The sequence below is a fragment of the Peromyscus californicus genome, unplaced genomic scaffold, assembly GCF_007827085.1.
Source record: "Peromyscus californicus insignis strain IS unplaced genomic scaffold, ASM782708v3 Scaffold_3__1_contigs__length_106647218, whole genome shotgun sequence".
Taxonomy (NCBI): Eukaryota; Metazoa; Chordata; class Mammalia; order Rodentia; family Cricetidae; genus Peromyscus; species Peromyscus californicus.
In genome coordinates, this window is record NW_026294551.1 from 37,648,555 (window position 1) to 37,668,911 (window position 20,357).

The window sequence follows — 20,357 nt, forward strand, 5'->3', positions numbered from 1 at the left end:
ATTTGTTTACATCAGTTAAACACCCAAGCCCATCCCTTATACTGTGAGGTCATTGTTACACACTATTTGGAAAAGTAGTAATGCATGCTGTATCTTGCATCTGAACGCTTAAGGGCTTTTGTTCCTCACAGCTGAAATCTTGGTTTAGATTATTTAGAATAACCTAATTCAGAACTCATACTGTGCAGGATGGCTGAATTGTTTTGTCTGAAGACACACTGACCTGATGACATGGAAATTAAAGGGTTTGAAATTTATCCCTGATTCATGGGCTTTTTAATACAGCTAATCTCAGGTCTTAAATGAACTGCCTCAGAGAACTGGAAAGGGCAGTGCTGTGACTAATTCGTGCACGCTGTTGATCTGGTCCACCAGGAAAGGTAAGTAGAGAACACCTTTCTCTGGCAGGGCATATGACAATCAGTCGGCTTCAGGAACTGAAATCCTTCTGCTGGCCTTAAATTATCTAATTGGCACCTTGGGTCTACTCTAATCCAAATAGTTATGTTTCAATGTTGTTTCCTTATTGAGAAGCTTCACATTATGACTTTCATGGTCAAGACAGATACACACTATAATTAAAATGAGAGGGAATGTGAATTAGGTGTGGGGCACATGTTTGTAGTATCTGTAGGCAGAAGCAGGGGGACTGCCACAAAGTTCCAGCCCAGTCAGTTGCTAGTTAGTTACATAAGAACTTCTCACCCCCCTCCAAAAGGAAATGAAAAAAAAATTCCATTGTATTTATACACCATATTTTGTTTGCTAACTTATGGTATTTGCTTATTGTTATTTTTATTTTATTATTTTTTTTTTTTTGAGGCAGAGTTTCTATGGGTAGTATTGGCTGTCCTGGAACTTGCTCTGTAGACCAGGGGGCCTAGAACTCATAGAGATCCACCTGTCTCTGCCTCCGGAGTACTGGAGTACTGGGATTAAAGGCTAGAGCCAACACCTCCTGGCTGTTTTAACATTGACTATTGTATATACTACGGCTACAAGTATGTGTGCACAAATAGCTGTTCACACATCCCTCTGGAGACATTCTTAGAAGTGGGAAAATCTAATTTATGCCATAACACAAGTTGAGAAGTTCACAATTACATGAGACCATGTTAAGTGAAATAAGCCAGTCACAGGAGAAAAGTGGTTCACTTTACAGTGGTTGCCATGAACTGGTGTGAGAAAAGACTAGCATTACTGTTGAGTAAGTTTCAGTTCTCTGCTAGATGAAGTAGTCTTGAAGATAAACTGCTAAGGCTGCATAACGATGTAATAAATGTACTCAGTGACATTGAATTCACACTTTAAAAATACATATTCTTCTGAAGCAAGCTACTGTCTTGAACTGTCTCATTTCTAGAGGAGGTCAAGTGTTGGGCTGAAGAAACATAAGGAACTTGTACATAAAGGAGGCAGAGCCCGGTATGGTGGTGCTCCGTAGAACCAGTACGTGGGAGGTTGAGGCATGCGAATCGCCTAGCTCGGGGCCAGCCTGGGCTACAAAGAACTCCAGCATCAGAAACAAATCCAATCCAACCCAACCAAAGCAAGACATCCAAGGGGGCTTATAGAACTGGGTGTGTGTGTGTGGGGGGGCAGGGGCGGGGGGGGCAGACCCAGTGGCTGGGCCTAAGACAGTGAAAGGAAAACTGAGACAGCCGGTCCGGAGAATGGGGAGGCGCAGAAAAGAAAACCCTCCATTTAATGACAAGGTTCACTGCCCTGTCGCTAGGGTCCACCTACTAGGAGGACATACAGTATCTTCTCAGAGAAGCCTTGAGATTCTTCTGCCCCCAAACCCCCTGAACACGGTGGTGGGGTGGGGTGGGGGTTCCCCGCCTGCCCGCTCCTTTGTCTCCCGCCCCGCTTCCCTCGGACCCCCCCACCCCACCCCCCACCCCCCCCCACCCCGGCTCCCTAACAGTCCCCGAGTCTTCCAAGGTGGGTCTCGGCCACCGCAGCACCAACCGTCATCGCTCCGGCCCCGCCCGTCGGACGCCAGAGCGTGGGGGCGGGAAGAACCGTCCTCGGGCGCCCCGGAAGTCACTGCCCTCCTCGCCCGCCGAGCGCCGCGGCGGGGTTCGAGGCCTACGATTGGCGGGAAGACGACGAGGCCGCGCTACGTGCGGCGGCGGCGGGGCCGTCCCGCCCCCTGCGCTCCCGCGCGCTGTCAGCGTGGGGTGGGGCGGAGCGTGCTCCCCCCCCCGCTCCCTCCGCCCCCCGCCCCCCTCCCCCCCCGCCCCGCCCCGGGCGGCCATTACCCGGAACAGTCCCGGGCCTCGGGGTCAGGTGACCCACGGCGGGGCTGACGGGAGGGGCGGCCGAGGGGCGGAGAGGAGGAGTGAGGAGAGAAGCGAAGGGAGGAGAGAGAGACACACAGAGAGAGAAGGGCGGAGTAGGAGGGAGGGGAAGGGGGCGGGCTGGGAGCGGGTCACGTGACTCGGCATGGAGGAGGCGGCGGCGGCGGCGGCGGCGGTGGCGGCGGCGGTCGGGAGGAGTCGCCCGGGCAGAAGCCGCACTTGTTAGTGTTGGGGGAGGAGGGGGCCGGGACGCCGACACCGTCAGCCGGCGACGCCGCGAAGGAGGCGGGAGGGGGGTGGGGGCGAGGCCAGGCTCCGACCCCCGGCCGAGGGGATGAGGGGAGCATGGGCGCCAAGGAGTCACGGATCGGATTCCTCAGCTACGAGGAGGCGCTGAGGAGAGGTGAGGGGGAGGGGTCGGGCGAGCTGCGGGGAGGCCAGCGCCGGGGCGCCCGGGGGTGGGTGGCCGGGAGGGAGGGAGGCAGGGGCGGCTGGGGCGTGCGGTGCCTGGCGAAGGACCGGAGGCCAGCCGTGGGAATATCGAGGGCAGGGAGGTGGAGTGGGGAGCGCTGTTTGGGAATTGGGGCGCTAGGGGAGGGGGCGAAGCTGTCTCGGTGACGGGGGTACCGGGCGCTGGCTGGCCATTCGATGCGCTCCGGTGGCGTTGTTATCTTGTCTGGGTCCAGGGGAGCCCTGTCCATCGCTTCTGGGATGGTTCAGCCCTTCCTTCCAGGCCCCCCTCATCCTTCAGTGCCATTTTCTCATATCACTCTTTCATTTAAAAAAAAAAAAAAAAAGCCTCCGACAACATGCTAATCTGGTTCCTGACAGCTTTGGCTGGAGAAGAGACGGCGGCTGCAGAGCGTTCTTTTTGCTCCTGGAAGTCCTTTCCTATTAGGGAACCTCTGGTTTTTCCCAGGGTCTTTGCCGCTCTGCTGAGGGCAGTGACCATCCTTCCATTTACTACTGCCACCTCTCACCCTTTCAGCGGTTGACTTTGATTAAAGAAAGACCCGAAATGAAGTTGTGTTTAAGGCGAGAAGAGACTAGGCAAACTGGTGTTGCCATAAGACCTTGTCTTAGGTTTCCTCTCCTCGGACGTTGATCAGACGGGTTTAGTGCACTTGATTCCCATTTCTTACCCTCTCGCTCCCCCTAAAATGGCATTCGGAAATCCAGCATTGTGATACTGTGTTACATCTCCCCTCCAGAGACTGGCCTTGCTGTCAGTCCTAGCCTGCTGCTGCTGCTGCTGCCATTGGCTCTGATTCACACTGTGTTGTTAACAGCCCCAACCCCCTACCACACTCTTGATCCATGATCACTAAAGCTCACGCTAACTGGAAGTGTCTTGCACAGTTTGTGGCCGGAATGTGACTTAATTTTTCATGACTGAGATTTGAGTGTGTGTTTGTGTGGTGCTTGTATTTATTTCCGACGTTTAATGGATTTTCTTGGTAAGAAGTGAAAAACATTAAGCAGATTAGAGGCCAGACATTATTGTTAACAGATTTCTAAGACAAAAAAATTCAGCCGTGCGCCAGGTGGTTTTTGTAGCTTGAGATTGAAAAAGAAAATATGACATTTTAAATAAAAAATAAAGACATTTTAAAGCGAGGATTTAGAAGTGAGATCTAGATCATCTACAAGGAAAATTATGAGTTCACTGGACCCACTACCTAATAAATAGATAAGATGCAGAATTGTAGTTGCATCAGTTTTGGACTGAGCAGAATAGCAAACGTAAGCCTTTCAGTGGTGCCCCCCTCCCCCAATAGCATGATGATTGTTCTAAACACAGTCTTCGTTGAACTTTTTCTCCCTGCTTCAGTATGCGAAATATTCCAAATTCTTGATGTATTTCCAAGCCTAGACCAATCATTTCCTGAATGCTGTTAAGCTTGACAGGTCTGGGGGCAATTAGTCATTGGCTTACCTGGCATGAAACAGGGCACAGTCAAATTGATTTACAGCTGCAAGGTTCAGAAGTGTTTCTAAGTTTAAGGGTGTGAATACCAGTGATATACCTGGTGTTAAGAAATTCTAAAATTAAACTTTATTCCAGCTCTTGCAGATTTATTTTATATCAAATTAAGATTGTACATTTTGTTTTTTTGTTTTTCGAGACAGGGTTTCTATGTGTAGCCCTGGATGTCCTGGAACTCACTTTGTAGACCAGGCTGTCCTTGAACTCAGAGATTCACCTGCTTTTGCCTCCCAAGTGCTGGGATTAAAGGCATGGGCCACCATGCCCAGCAAGATTGTACATTTTAAAATATAAATGAATTGATACATTTTAAAATGACCTGGTGAAAGGTTTTCATCTAATTTGTTCTGAGGTATGTCTGTGGAATTTTAAAATGCATATTTGAAGTAGCAAAGTATGTTTTAAAGTCTTAGTAAAGGTTATTTGGATGTGTTTTTTTTTTTGTCAGTTTTGCTTCAGGGATTTTAAACCAAAAGAGGATCAAGTTGATAAAATAGTTTGTGAGTGTAAACAGGATACGTTTAATATAGGCAACTTTTAAACATGATGCTGCTCACTCAATTAGACATCAGACTTCAAAATTTTGTAGAGCTTTTTCTGAGTCTACAGAATGGCTTGAGAACCTTTTGAGGGCGCCTGAATAAATAGGTGCTAATGCCTGCATCAGTTTTATTTATCTGTTTACTTTGTATAAGGTGAGATGGGGCAGATAGGATTTGACAAATAAAAAACTAGCTTGAGCCAGGCAGTGGTGGCACATGCCTTTAATCCCCGCACTTCAGAGGCAGAGGCAGGTGTCTCTCTGTGAGTTTGAGGCCAGCCTGGTCTGCAAAGTGAGTTCCAGGATAGCTAGTGCTGTTATACAGAGAAACCCTGTCTTGTAAAACCGGAAAAAACAAAAATAAAACAAAAAAGCCAGAAAAAAAAGAAAAGAAAAAATAAACTTGATAGAACTATTTGACCCTTTGGCTTTAATTTAAATGATTGAGCATTATCTACTGCTTATCCATAATTACACAGCATTAAAAAAAAAGTTTGATGTATTACCACAAACAAGAATTGCAGGCAGTTTAACAGCAAAGGGGGACCTTGAAATGCAGTGTTATGTTAGTGACCTAACACTGGACTTGAGTGAAAGAGCAGTCTGGGTTATGTTGGAGGCACTCAAAATTAGGATGAGTTTTGGGTTTATATCCTATTGTGGTTGGACTGCCAGTTATTTTTTTAACTTTTACTTTTCTGAAAGTATGTAACTTTAAACATTTTTGGAAAGATGTGTTAGTGATAACGTTTTTTTTTTGGCTTGTATCGTAAATACCTTGAGATATACAAGAGGCTTGCCTTTTTGTTAAAATATTTGTATTATATTTATTTGTATATGTTTGCCATAGTGTATATATGGTGATCACAGGACACTTTTGTTCTTTTTGTTGTTATTGTTTTGGTTTCTCAGACAAAGTTTCTCTATATAACAGTCCTGGCTGTCCTGGAACTCGATCTGTAGCCCAGGCTGGCCCCAAACTCAGAGAGATCCGCCTGCCTCTGCCTCCGTAGTGCTGAGATTAAAGGCGTGCGCCACCACCACCATTCAGCCACAGGACAGTTTTTGACTCAGGAGCTAGTTCTCATTTAACCATGTGGATCCCAGGGATTGAACTCAGGTTATCGAGTTAGCAGTGAGTACCTTTATCCGCTGGTCCAAATCACTGCTCTAGCTTGACTTTATTATTATTATTATTATTATTATTATTATCATCAATTCTTTTTAATTTGAAGAATGCATGTGTTGTCTAGGGAATTATGCCTGTTTTCATGCATATTGAGAATTTTAATAGCTTTATTTGACATCTCTTTATTTTACCATGTTATATCAGTTTGTAACTTGTGTGTGTGTGTGTGTGTGTGTGTGTGTGTGTGTGTGTGTGTGTGTGTATTTTGAGGCAGGATCTCATTTTGTAGCCCTTATTTTCCCAGAACTCACTATACAGACCAGACTGGCCTTGGTTGGACTCATAAATCTGCCTGCCTCTGCCTCTGTCTGAGTGCTGGGATTACAGGTGTCTACCAACAGGCCTGGGGTATAGCTTGTATATTCTCTGTGTGTGTGCATGTGCACACACATGCTTTCTCAAGAACACACACACACACACACACACACACACACACACACACACACACGCACATACACATCTCTATGTAGCCCTGGCTGTCCTAGAACTTTCTATATGGACCAGGCTGGCCTCAAACTCACAGATTTTCACCTGCCTCTGCTACGTTCTAAGATTAAAGGCGAAGCTTATATATTCTTTCTTTTTTTTTTTTTTTTTTTTGGTTTTTCGAGACAGAGTTTCTCTGTGTAGCTTTGCGCCTTTCCTGGAACTCACTTGGTAGTCCAGGCTGGCCTCGAACTCACAGAGATCCGCCTGGCTCTGCCTCTCGAGTGCTGGGATTAAAGGTGTGCGCCACCACCGCCAGGCCGAGAAGCTTATATATTCTTAATAATGTGTTCTGAGTCCTCAGGACACAGCATTTAAAAAACATTGGACGAGGGTTGGCATAGTGGCACATGACTAATGTCAGCACTCAGGAAGCAGAAACAGGCGGATCTCCGAGTTTGAGGCTAGCTGGTCTACAGTGAGCTCTTGGCCAGCTAGGGCTTCAAAGAAAACTTGGATGACAAACATTTCAGAATTCAGAGCAAAATTAAACATTTTCTTTACTTTATTTGTTCTCTGCACCTCTTTCTTTCTTCTTTGTAGAAACAGGATTATACTTTCTCCCCCTTTTAATTAAGGATCGACAGGCAGATTTAAAATGTTCTTGACTGTATAGTGTATTAATTTCTCAATCCTTTCTTTCTTAGTGCTGAGACTCTTACCTAGGACCTTGTGTATCTAGGCAGGGTTCTGCTCCTGAGCTACTTTCTAGCTGTGTCTTTTTTGATACAGAGTCGATGTAGTAGTTCAGGCTGAACTTGAATCTGTTTTGTAACCAACACTGGCCTCTAGCTTGTGGTCTTCCTGCCTCAGCCTCCTAAATGCTAGGATTACAGGTAAGAGCCACTACACATAGCTGTGGATTTTTTTTTCAACAGCAACCTATGAAGATTATTTATTTATTTATTTATTTTTGGTTTTCTGAGACAGGGTTTCTCCTTGTAGTTTTGGTGCCTGTCCTCTGTAGACCAGGCTGGCCTTGAACTCACAGAGATCCGCCTGGTGGTTTATTTTTTAAATGCATTTTTTGAAACAGGGTTTCTCTTTTGAAACAGGGTTTCTTTTTTTTATCCCTGACTGTCTTGGAACTCACTTTGTAGACCAGGCTCACCTTGAACTCAGATCTGCTTTCCTCTGCCTCCTAAATGCTGGGATTAAAGGCTTTGGCAACCTCTGCCTGGCTAAAATATGCTTTTAGTTGAAATAGAATTATATCATTTTCCTCCTTCCCTTTTCTCCCCCCAGCCCCTCCTATGCCCCCCTCTCTTTCAAGTTTTTAGTCTCTTTCTTTGATTATTGTTATATATATGTGGTATGTATATGTATGCATATGAACAAGTGTATATCCTGCTGAATCTGTTTTTGTTGTTTGTATGTGTATGGTTTCAGAGCTGACCACTCTTCATTGAACCAGTAATGGGGCTTATTCCTGGGAGTGGCTAATTCTTGTCCTAGCAATCATTAGTTGGCTGTAGTTCTTTGTCTAGGGGTAGGGTGGGGCAGGACCCTGTTAAATTTTCTCCCTTCCATGTTAATATGTCCATTGATATTGGCATTGTTCTGGTCTTGTTTATTCAGCATTTCTAGGAGAGACTGTTTCACAGCAGACTTGCTGGTATTTTTGCACTTAGTCTTTCCATCCCCTCTTCCTTGATGGTCCCTGCATCATGGATGCAGAAGCTGTGATGTATGCATTGGGGCTGGGCTCCACATGATCTGTTGATCTCTGTATTGTGTTCATTTGTGGTTTGCTGTGGTCATTGTTTGCTTCTTTGATGGAGGCGTGTTAGCTACACCTGTCCAGGAAAGGTGGCTCAGTCAGCAAGGCACATTTTAACGTTCCTGTGCCCAATCATTCATTTTCAATTAATTAATTATTATTTATTATTTTTTCACTAAGCTCTGTCTAAAAATAAGGCACAGAGAAAGCAGCTAACTAAGTTACTCTGTGTAGGATCAAAGCCTGGGTCAGTAATTTTCACTAAAATGGATATGTAAGATATCCATAAGGAGTGAGAATAAAACATCAGAGCTTTAGTTTAGTTATAATTTGTGGTATTTACAATGTACATAATTATTAAATAATATTTACATGTATCATTTATAAACTGTTGATATAGTATCTTTTTTTTGTTTTTTGTTTTTTTTTGAGACTGGGTTTCTCTGTATAGCCCTGGCTGTCCTGGAACTCACTCTGTAGACCAAACTGGTCTGGAACTCAGAAGACCTGCCTGCCTCTGCCTCCGGATAGCTGGAATTAAAGGCGTGTGCCACCACTGCCCGACTTGATATAGTATCATTATCTCAAGTACTAGTGTCATGAGTACTATAGAAATGCAGAATGTGGGTGAGTGGCCATGACGGCTTGGAAGCACCCCAGCATTATACTCATTTCCTACTATGTGCTCAATAGTTACCTGTTAAACAATTTACTTTTCAGTCTCTTAGAGGTGGTGTTTTTAGACAGAATGATTTAGCATCAGTCTAGATGGCCTGTACCACTACACCTGGCATTCAAACCACCAACTTCTAATACAAAAGTAAAAATCCCTCGACTTGGAATAGTTGGAAGTTCCAACATGAAATAATTGAGGTTTCAACTAAGATTTTGCTTGCCAAACTTCTCAATGTGTATATAATACTAAAATTTTACTAGATTTACATTACTTGTAATAAAATGGTAGACATCATTCTGTAAGGGAAAACTAAGTTTCTTACTTGGTATCTTCTATAATGCACTAGTGTTTGTTTGTATTTGTATGTTTGAGACAGGGTCTTTGTGGCCTGGAACTGAATATAACTAGCTAGCTCAGACTGGACTCCTGCTTCTGCCTGCTACATGCTGAGTTCACAGGTGTGTGCTACCACAGCTGGCTGTGATGCACAGTTTATTCTCTTTTATCAAAGCTCTGACCTCAGCTTGACAGTGGTGGCACACGCCTTTGATCCTAGCAATGGGGAGGCAGAGGCAGGTGGATCTCTGGAGTTTGAGGCCAGCTGATCTACAGAGTGAGTTCCAGGACAGCCAGGGCTACACAGAGAAACCCAGTCTCAAAAAAACAAACCAAAACAAACAAACAAAAAAGAGCACTGATCTTTCATCATCTGAACTTGTTAAATTTATTAGTAAACTCTTTGGTGTTAGCATGATCTGTAAAAGAAAAAAATGGAGCAGTTTTAAATTAGTATGCTTATATAGCATTATCTAAGTAGTTACAGAGGCATTGCTTCTCCCTTTAGAATTTCCTTAACCTTTGGTGTGTGTCAGTGACAAAGAGGAGATAAATTCACTGGTGAATCCCAGGGTTTAGAGCATGAACAGAATGATGTGACATTACTTGCTGATCAGTGACCTTCCCATTTTCCAAAGTGGACAGCTGTTGTTTGGCTTTTGTTATTCATTGTCTGTCTTAGAGTTTAGTGAGACTTTGCAGTGATAACACTCAGGGTTGCTTTTCAAAATGATGGGCAATTTAGAGCTGGGACTCTGATGCCTGATCAATAGCCAGACAGTGTCTCAGGAGAAAGAGAGATTTTTGGCACTTCATTATACACTAGAGCACAGGAGAAGTTAGAGAATTTGTAATTATTATTATTATTGAGGCAAACATAGAAAACCTGCTGTCACTTGAGAAGTAGAGATAAGAACTGACACTTTGGAAGTTGTAATATTAAGTAGTTGCAATGGTCAAGGGATTTTTATTTGTAGATTAGAAGTTGGTGGTTTGAATGCCAGGTGTGGTGGTATAGGCCTATAATAGTATCACTTAGGAGGGTAGGGTAGAAGCTACCAAGTTCAAGGTCAGCTTGGCTCATAGTAAGCAAGGTTCTGTTTCAGACAACAGCAGTTTAGTGGTTTATAGCGGTATTTAAAAGACAAGGTGGGACTGACAGTTTTTTTCATACTGTGTCTAGGAAGCATGACTTCTCTTCATGGCTTACTTATGCTTCTGCTTTTGACATGAACAGAATGATGTGACATCACTTGCTGATCAGTGACCTTCCCATTTGTGTATAGATTGAGCTATTCCATCCCTTTTCTGAATGCCAGTCATTGTGAGCATTGACAGTTAATGGTAGGTAGTTAATTATTGACACAGAAGCCTGATAAAGCTGGGTTCTTTAGTATATACTATTGTAGTTAGAGACATAAATGTTTCTAAGACCTATGTGTTCAAAGATAACCAGCATTCAAGCCCTGCTTTTAACACCTTTATTAGAATTTAATAATCACTAACATGAAACTTCCACGTTCACCAGTGGTTTTCTGTAATGTTTCTTGGGATCCTGGATACTAAATTGCTTTTAAACAAAATCATACTAAAAGGAGGTTTTGCAGTGGAGGTTTTATAGCTTCTTTTCCATTTCTATAACGAAGGTGGTTGTCCAATAATCTCATATATGTGAAAAAGCTTTTTAATTCTATTTTTTGTGTGTGGTATGTTGGATTGAACTTGACCTTTTGCATCTGGGCAAGTGCTCTACCACTCAGTTACATCCCAGCTCTTACTTTTTGAGACAGGCTCTCACTTAGTTGCCTGGGCTGCCTTAGAAATTGCTGCCCTCTTGCCTGAACCTTCTGAGGTATGGTATTACTGGCATGTGTCATGATGTCTGGCAGAATAAGCCTTTTAATATTCACTGTGGTTGACCTTTGATAATGAAGTTTGAAAGGTTCTGGAGAAATTTCCTTTGTGGAAAGGATTCTTTTATTAAAATAGGCCTCTTTTACTCTTACCCATGACAATAAATGACACCACTGTCCCCACCTCATTGTTTATGGCCAAAATGTAGACACACTCCTCTTTAGTTCTTCCCTGCTCATCTTGTTCATTTGCTGTCTTGTCTGTTAATTTCTGCCTAGCTCTCCTACCTCTACCTCTGCTCTAGTCCCAACTGCCTTTATTTTTTGCTAAAGTAACCCAAAGTGCTCTTAAAATCCAAGTCTTAAAATAATTCCTTCCTCCTGCCTTTTTTTTTTTTTTAAATAGGGTCTTGCTGTGTATCCCAATTTTGAATTCTGCTTCAGTGCTGGGATTATAGTCTTGTACCACAATGCCAGGTCATAAATCCTTTATTATTTATTTATTTATTTAAAGATTTATTTATTTATTATACATACAGTGTTCTGTTTGCATGTATCCCTGCAGGCCAGAAGAGGGAGCCAGATCTCATTACAGATGGTTGTGAACCACCATGTGGGTGCTGGGAATTGAACTCAGGACCTCTGGAAGAGGAGCCAGTGTTCTTAACCTCTGAGCCATCTCTCCAGCCCCTTATTTATTTATTTATTTATTTATTTATTTATTTAAGAAATTTTCCATTCATCCTACATATCAGTCACAGATTCCCCTGTCCTCCCTCCTCCCATCCCCAAATAAATCCTTTATTTAAAGCCTCTTTTCTATTACTTTAGGGGGAAAATGTAGCCCTTATAATGTACAAGGCCCCAAATTATTCTGCTTGAAACTCTAAGGTATTCATACTCCTCCTCCCTTAATTTTTATTTATTTATTTATTTATTTTTTGGTTTTTTGAGACAGGGTTTCTCTGTGTAGTTTTGCGCCTTTCTTGGATCTCACTCTGTAGACCAGGCTGGCCTTGAGCTCACAAAGATCCACTTAGCTCTACCTCCCAAGTGCTGGGATTAAAGGCGTGAGCCACCGCTGCCCAGCTTTGTTTATTTTTTTATAGTCTCACTTTGTAACCATGGCTAGTCTAGAACTCTTGTAGTAGGTTGACCTTGAATTTACCGAGATCTGCATCTGCCTGCCTCTACCTCCTGAGTGCTGGAAGTGAAGATGTTCACCGCCACTCTTTGTGCTACTACTTTCCCCCAGTTTTCTTTTGTTCTTAGAGCATAGTTCTGACTTGCTGCCTTTGCATATGTCACTGTCAGGTAGGAAAGGCTGTTTACTTTTGGAACTCACTTGGTAGACCAGACTGGCCCCAAACTCACAGAGATCCACCTGTCTCCCAAGTGCTGGAATTAAAAGGCGTGTGCTAACCCTACCTTACTTTTGTAATTGTTATTTGTTTGTTTTGAAATAGGGTCTCATGTCACACAAAATGGCCTCTTTGAGGATGACATTGGACTCCTGATGCACCTTCTCCCTTTTTAAAAACAAGAGATGAGTATTCTTCTGGGTTGTTTGTTTTTGTTTCTTTGAGACAGACATTTTTTCTATGTAGCCCTAGCTGTCCTAGAACTCTATATATAATCTTTATGTAGACCAGGCTGACCTTGAACTCATGGTTATATGTCTCTTTTTTATGTATATATGTATATAAATGTTCTATCTGCATGTACATCTGTCTGCACACCAGAAGAGGTCATCTGACCCTATGAGACTGCAGTTATAGATGGTTGTGAGCCACCATATGGGTGCTAGAATTTGAACTCAGGACCTCTGAAAGAGCAGACAGTACTTTTAATTGCTGAGCCACCTATCCAGCACAGGCATTTGTTTTTTTTTTGAGACAATTCTTGCTATGTGTAGCTCATGCTGTCTCACTGCCTCAGCTTCCTGAGTGCTAGGATTATAGGCTTGCATTTCCATGCTCAGAATCACCAGTATTTTTAATAACTATTTCTTAATTTGGTCTTTGCCTTTGTAATTCATTTTTTAAAATTTATTTTATGTGCATTGGTGTTTTGCCTGCATGTAAGTCTGTGTGAGGATATTGGATCCTGGAGTTCCAGACAGTTGTAAGCTGCCATATGGATGCTGGGAATTGAACCTAGGCCCTCTGAAAAAGCAGTCAGTGCTCTTAACTGCTGACCCACCTCTCCAGCCCACCTTTGTAACTCAAAATGATATATTTATTGTGCTGCTGTCCCCTTTCCCTCTTTAAGGCTTATTTACTGGCGTCCAGCTATTGTGAAGATTGAACCAGTGCACTGTACCACTCTCTCAGATTCTTCCTATCCTCCCATTTTTGTCATCTTTATATATATTGTAATTTTTGTTAGATCAGTGTTGTCATTTACATAAGTGGGCCTTTATAAGTGTTCTTCAGAGTTAAGCAGTTTAACATTCAGGATTACCTTTCCTCTGGACTTAATTTCCTTTTAAATACTTCTTAAATAATTCCCTTGTTTTCTCTTTGCTGAAGTTTTTCTTTACTGTAATCCATTTCCCCCCAAATCCCCATCTTTTCCATATGCCCCCTGGGTTCATCATCATTGATAAATACCTTTCTTGTGACCACTGGCCTGCTCCTGTGTATTCTAAATGCCTTTATGTTTGGATTATAGCTGCTGTGCATCCTGGGGTCTTCCTTTACCAAATTCCTGGTGTTTCTCTTTACTATCTTTAGTTGTATCTCCTGTTTTGTGTATCCCTTATTAATTCTTTTGTATGGTGGAGCTTTTTTTTTTTTTTTTTTTGGTTTTTGAGACAGGGTTTCTCTGTGTACCCCTGACTGTCCTGGAACTCTAGACCAGGCTGGCCTCAAACTCACAGAGATTTGCCTGCCTCTGCCACCTGAGTGCTGGGATTAAAGGTGTGTACCATTGTGCTTGGCTAAGAGGAATTCTCCAAGTTTGGTGGTGAATATTTGAAATTACAGTATTGGATACCTGAGACAGGAAGATCTAGTGTTTGAGGCCAGCCTCCATCTCAGCCGCAACCAAAAAAATTGGGCCATGAGATGGTTCAGTAGGAAAAGCACCTGTTACCAAGCCTAAAGACCGGAGTTTTTTCCCTGGGACCCACACAGTGGAATGAGAGAACTCACTCTCTAAAATTGTCCTCTGGTTTCCACACATGTGCTGTAGCACACACATACACAAAACAAGTAAAAATGTAATAATTAAAATTATTTATATTATGTAGGCAGTTATTGATTTGCGTAGTAGTATGGGATTGTATGAAGGACATTGTAATCTGAGGCCATTCAAAATAATCAATGGGAAAAATTACTATTATCCTATATTGACTTCTAAAGGTTTTTGAAAACATTAAGAATGGTTGCAAATGTATAGGGAAAGTTATTTAAAAATTTTATTTTTAGATTATACTGTACTTGAAAATAACAGAATTAAGCTGTTTTATTACTTTAAAATCTGTTGAATAGTTTAAATAGTGCTTTTTTTTTTCTTTTTCTTTTTTTTTTTTTTGAGGCAAGGTCTCATTGTGTAGCTCAGGCATGCCTGGAACTGACTGTATATTCTAGGCTGTCCTGGAACACATAATAATATCAGTTTTCCCAGTATTGATAATATGAGCTACCATACCTGGCTTGTGTTTATCTGTCTTGAAACCTAAAATAATATGTGTTGTCTTTTCTGCCTTGATGAATTACAATGCGCCTTCCTATATTTGGATTATGGATGCTTTGCTTACGTGTGTGTGTGTGTGTGTGTGTGTGTGTGTGTGTGTGTGTGTGTACCCTCTGTGTACCTGATGTCTGAGGAGGCCAGAAGAAGGTGTCATACACCCTAGAAGTGGAGTTATAGGTTGTTTTGGGTGCTTGGAATCAAACTGGTTCCTCAGGAAGAGCAGCTAGTACTCTTAATCACTGAGTCATCTCTCTAGTTCCAAGCTCCTTAGATTGTCTCATTTTCACTTTCATTGTTGCAGAATACTTGTGAGAGTTCCTTTAATGTTGTTTTGTGCCAGCATTGCCACCTCTTGTCACTTTCATTCTTTTTCCCACCTTCCTTTTGCTCTAACCACAGACCTCACTTATATCAAGATGACCTTTCCCTAAGTTCCTCTGGCTGTATACTAAGGGTCTCTTGAAAGGAAGCAGTTCATCATTCTTATGCTCAGTTATTTTTTTCCCAAATCTCTCTTCTTTATATTCAATTGAAACTGATCATTATTAGTTTCTTGGCTGCATTTTCATGTTTTTTGGGCTGTTTCCTTCATTTTTTTTTTTTTTTTTTTTTTGGTTTTTCGAGACAGGGTTTCTCTGTGTAGCTTTGTGCCTTTCCTGGATCTCGCGCTGTAGACCAGGCTGGCCTCGAACTCACAGAGATCCGCCTGCCTCTGCCTCCCGAGTGCTGGGATTAAAGGCGTGCGCCGCCACCACCGCCCGGCTGTTTCCTTCATTTTTAATTTAATTTAATTTTTAGTTTTTTGAGACAGGGTTTCTCTGGGTAGCTCTGGCTATCGTGGAACTCACTCTGTAGACCAGGCTGGCCTCAAACTCACAGAGATCCACTGGCCTCTGCTTCCCAAGTGCTGGGTCTAAAGGTGTGTGCCACCACTGCTAGCTGTTTTTCATTTTAAGATTTGTTTGTTTGTTTATTTATTTGTGTGTGTGTGCGTGCGTGCGTGCGTGCGTGCGTGCGTGTGCGTGTGCGTGTGCGTGTGCGTGTGCGTGTGTGTGTGTGTGTACTACCTGTACATGTATGGAATACAGAGGACAGCTTGCAGGAATCAGTTCCCTTCTTTCACCAGGCTTGTGAGTGGGCACATTAACCCACTGAGTAATGCTTGCCCTCCACTTCGTTTTTTGAGGTAGGATTACTCACTGGCTACCTGTCTTCATCTCCTCAGTGGTGGGATTATAAGACTGTGCCACCCCACAGCACTGGGCTTTTTATCATGTGAACTCAGGTCCTCATGCTGGTTGACAAGCACATTCCTGACTGAATTCCTCTCCTTCCTCTTTATTTTTAAAGACAAAAGTTGTTTTTGTTTTTTCACTTGTGTGTTTGGTGTGTTGGTTTGTTTGTTTTTTGTTGTTATTTTAGTGGGATTGTATTCCCTTTGTAAAATTTTGGAGACTTAGTTTTTTGTTTGTTTCAGACATGGTCTCTTATGTGGTGTTGTTTGTTTTTTAGCTCTTTTACTCTTTTGGGGGGGCACCACCCAGCTCGCAAATAAATCACACACAGAGAGACTTATTATTTATAAACAACTGGCCTTAACTTGGCTTGTTGCTAGCAGGTTTTCTCAACTTTAAATTAGTCTGTCTACCTTTAGCCTCTGGGCTTTTCCTGTTCTTACTTCTGTAAATCTTACTCTTTCTCCGTGGCTTGTTGTGTAGCTGGGTGGCTGGCTCCTGGAGTCGTCCTCCTTCTTTGGCTACTTCTACCCCTCACCCAGATTTCTCTTTCTATATATTCTCTCTGCCTGCTAGCCCTGCCTAATTCTCTCTCTTGCCTCACTATTGGCCGTTCAGCTCTTTATTAGACCATCAGGTGTTTTAGCCAGGCACAGTAACACAGTTTTATAGAGTTAAACAAATGCAACATAAACAAAAGTAACACCTTAAAATAATATTCCCCAACACATATGTATCCTTGGCTGGTGTGGAACTCCCTGTGTAGACAGGGCTGGCCCCTACTCACAGAGATCTTCCTGCTTCTGCCTCCTGAGTGCTGGAATTGAAGTTGTGTGCCACCATGCCTGACTGGACTTAGAATTTTTAAGGCTAACATTTTTTCAGGTTAATAAATGAATGCTTTGTATGTGAATTTAATAATTATATTTTTCAATATAAATGAAAAACTTCAAAAAGTTTAAAACATTCTTTTCAATACCAGTTTCTAGAACTATTTGGTAGCTCTTTCATTAGTGTATAAAGGGTTTATTTGAAGGATTCAAGATATTTTAAGCTTATCCTTAAGGAATTCTAAATATTCTCATAAAGATTTGAAAAATACTGTGCTACAGAGAAGTCAGAGAGAGTTTATTTTTTTTATTTTTATTTTTTTAAGATTTATTTATTTATTATGCATACAGTGTTCTGTTTGCATGTATCCCTGCAGGCCAGAAGAGGGAGCCAGATCTCATTACAGATGGTTGTGAGCCACCATGTGGGTGCTGGGAATTGAACTCAGGACTGCTGGAAGAACAGCCAGTGTTCTTAACCTCTGAGCCACCTCTCCAGCCCCGGAGAATTTATTTTTAAACTTTTTTTTGTTAACAGGGTCTCTCTGTGTAGCTCTGGCAGTTCTGGAACTAGCTCTGTAGACCGGACTGGCCTTGAACTCAGAGAGATTACTTCCCTCTGCCTCCTGAGTGCTAGGATTAAAGGAATATGTTCCAAAATACTGTTTATACAATTGTATTTTATTTATTTTGTGTATGGGGGGGGTGGGTGTGTATACCTGTGCCATAGCACATGTTTGACTGTCAGAGGACACCTTGTTTGGGAATCAGTTCTCTACTTTATGACATGTGGGTTCTGGGCATTAAACTCAAGGTTCTCAGGTTTGGCAATAGATGCCTTTACCCATGGGGCTATTTTGATAAATACTAAAAGTTCTAAATACTTTTCATCAGTATTTATATGTATATGTAAAATATTAAAGCTTTAAAAAGATTTGCTAAATGAGGGCTGGTAGGATGATGGCTCTGTGGGTAAAAGCATTGCAGTGCATGCTGGGTGACCTTAGTTCTAACTCTAGAACCCATGTAAAGTGGAAGGAGAAAACCAACTCCACAAAGTTGTCACCTGACCTCCTTAGGCTCTCTGGTACATGCCCTCTTTCCTATCATACACAGACACATACAGTAATAAATTAAAAAAATATTTTAGTGTTTTTTATTCAGTGCTTATTTATATGCATTGACATAAAGCTCCTATGGGGACAGCTGGGGTAATTTATTTTGTTTAGCACTTAAGTAGCTCTCCAATTAATAAATTTTTTTAAAACTGAGAATCAATGTTCTCATCTTCCTTGGCATTTTCTTGTCCCTTCTGAGGAGACTATTGTATATTTTCATAGTTGAACTTTGATATTTGATATTGCTTCTCTTCAGCATTAGGTATTTTCTGTTGACTTATCACTTAGAAGCCTAAGAATATAGCTTTCATTTCTCTTTACCCTGTGCTACTCCCCTCCTCCTTTTCTCTCTTACTTCATTCTAACAATATGGTATGGTAGTTTTAGTTAAATGTCCAGTGTGTACCTTATGACATATGTATATGTGTACGGCATATGTATATGTGATTCACACCCCAAGTTATGTAGCAAGCTATGATTACTTTTTAGCTCATCTTTTCCAGAACTAATATTTGTTGTAGTTTTATTTGCTTTTGTTTGGTATACTTATTTTTAAAATTTGCTAACTTGCTCATGGTTCCTTTCAAGGCTACCAGATGTTCCCAGGCCCAGTGGTTTCTCATGACTTATAATTCTAGCACTTAGGAGACAGAGGCAGGCAGATCTGTATGAGTTTGAGGCTAGGCTGGTTTACATAGCCAATTTCAGGCCAGTTAAAGTTATATAGTAAGACTTTGTCTCAAAAAACCCCCCGAAAATTAATAAACACCTGTCCACAAAAACTATATTTATTTTTATGTGCATTGGTGTTTTGCCTGCATGTATGTCTGTGTAAGTGTGTTGAATCCCCTGGAACTGAAGTTACAGTTGTGAGCTGCCATTTGGGTGCTGGGAATTGAACTTGGGTCCTCTGGAAGAGCAGCCTTTGCTTTTAACTGCTGAGCCATCTTGACAGCTCCTACATACTAGTTCTTATTATGCAACATGAATTCTGTGACTTTTTTTTTTTTGAAATAGGGTCTTAGGTAGTCCAAGCTAGCCTGAAACTTATGTGGTTGAGAATGGCTATGAATTTCTTTTTTTTTGGTTTTTCGAGACAGGGTTTCTCTGTGTAGCTTTGTGCCTTTCCTGGAACTCATTTTGTAGACCAGGCTGGCCTCGAACTCACAGAGATCCGCTTGCCTCTGCCTCCCAAGTGCGGGATTAAAGGTGTGCGCCACCACCGCCCAGCCAGGCCATGAATTTCTAATCTTCCTGGCTCTACCTCCAAAGTGCTGAGTGAAATAGGTGTTTGTCACCAGATCTAGATATAAATTTTTTTTATCTATATATAGTTTTGCATCAGAACCTTGTTTTTCTCAGAGAAACTTGGCATTGCATAACCTCAAGTTCATACTTCCTTATTTTAATTATTTTGTTCTGCTTTGGTTGTTTGTGAAGTGTTTATACAGTTTTACTTTATTTAAATTAATTTTTTTGAGGCAGGGTATCACTGTGTAGCACTGGCTGGCTTGGAACTTTCTATGTAGACCAGGCTGGCCTCAAACTTAAAGAGCTCCTCCTGCCTCTGCCTCTCCAGTGCTGGGATTAAAGACTTGGCCACCACTCTCAGCTTGTTTATACATACACTTTTGCTTTTATGTAATAGAACTTCAGGATGTTGCCATCTTGAGGTTATGTGCAGAACCACATACAGGTATGAGGAAATTGTTGACGAGTACAGAATAGTATGTGCGGCAAAGACTGTAAATCCCTAGACTTACTATGTTTTTGGTGGCGAGATTTAATTATTGATTCTTTTTTTTTAAAAAGCCATGTGTGGTTTTGTTCTTTCTTGTTTTGATCTGCTTGTGTGGAAATGCACACACCTATGTTTGTGTTCACTGAGGGCAGAAGAGGATGTTTAGTGTTCTGCTTTATCACTCTTAGCCTTATTCCTTTGAGATAGCCTTCTACGAACCTGGAACTAGATTGAGGGCAATCCCCAATGATCATCCTGTCTCAGCCACCACAGTACTGGGGTTACAGACCTAGATGTGACCCAGCGAAGCTCTGGTTTTTGTTTTTGTTTTTAGACAGTGTAGCCTTGGATGGCCTCAGAGTCACCATGTAGACCAGAATGAGCTCAAATTCTCTGCCTTTCAAGTATATATGCCACCAGCCCCAGCCCCCAAGCACAGCCTTTTACATGGTGCTAAGATGTAAACTGAGGTCCTCATGCTCACATAGCAAGTGGTCTTATCTAATAAGCTGTCTCTCCAGCCCCCTCCCCGCTTTGAAACACACTTATTTATTTATTTACATTTTATGTGCATTGGTGTTTTGCCTGCTTGTGTGTCTGTGTGAGGGTGAACTGGAGTTACAGACAATTGTGAGCTGCCATG

General features: G+C 42.1%; 2 protein-coding genes across 5 annotated transcripts in view; one reads left to right on the plus strand and one right to left on the minus strand.

Moving 5' to 3' along the window:
- Chct1 (CHD1 helical C-terminal domain containing 1) overlaps positions 1 to 2,149 on the minus strand; it is a 44,036-nt gene extending 41,887 nt beyond the window's left edge. For all 3 annotated transcript variants that reach the window (XR_008222431.1, XR_008222430.1, XR_008222432.1), the window contains exon 1: positions 1,972 to 2,149. The gene's annotated coding sequence lies outside the window, so the exon portion shown is untranslated. The remainder of the gene's footprint in view (positions 1 to 1,971) is intronic.
- A 307-nt stretch (positions 2,150 to 2,456) lies between these two features.
- The window catches only part of Usp32 (ubiquitin specific peptidase 32), a 162,635-nt gene continuing 144,734 nt past the window's right edge, over positions 2,457 to 20,357 (plus strand). The window contains exon 1 of one of the 2 annotated variants that reach the window (XM_052755777.1): positions 2,457 to 2,706. In XM_052755777.1, the coding sequence (XP_052611737.1) occupies positions 2,649 to 2,706 (58 nt within the window). In that variant the 5' untranslated portion in view covers positions 2,457 to 2,648. The remainder of the gene's footprint in view (positions 2,707 to 20,357) is intronic. The other variant, XM_052755776.1, reaches the window with a different exon arrangement.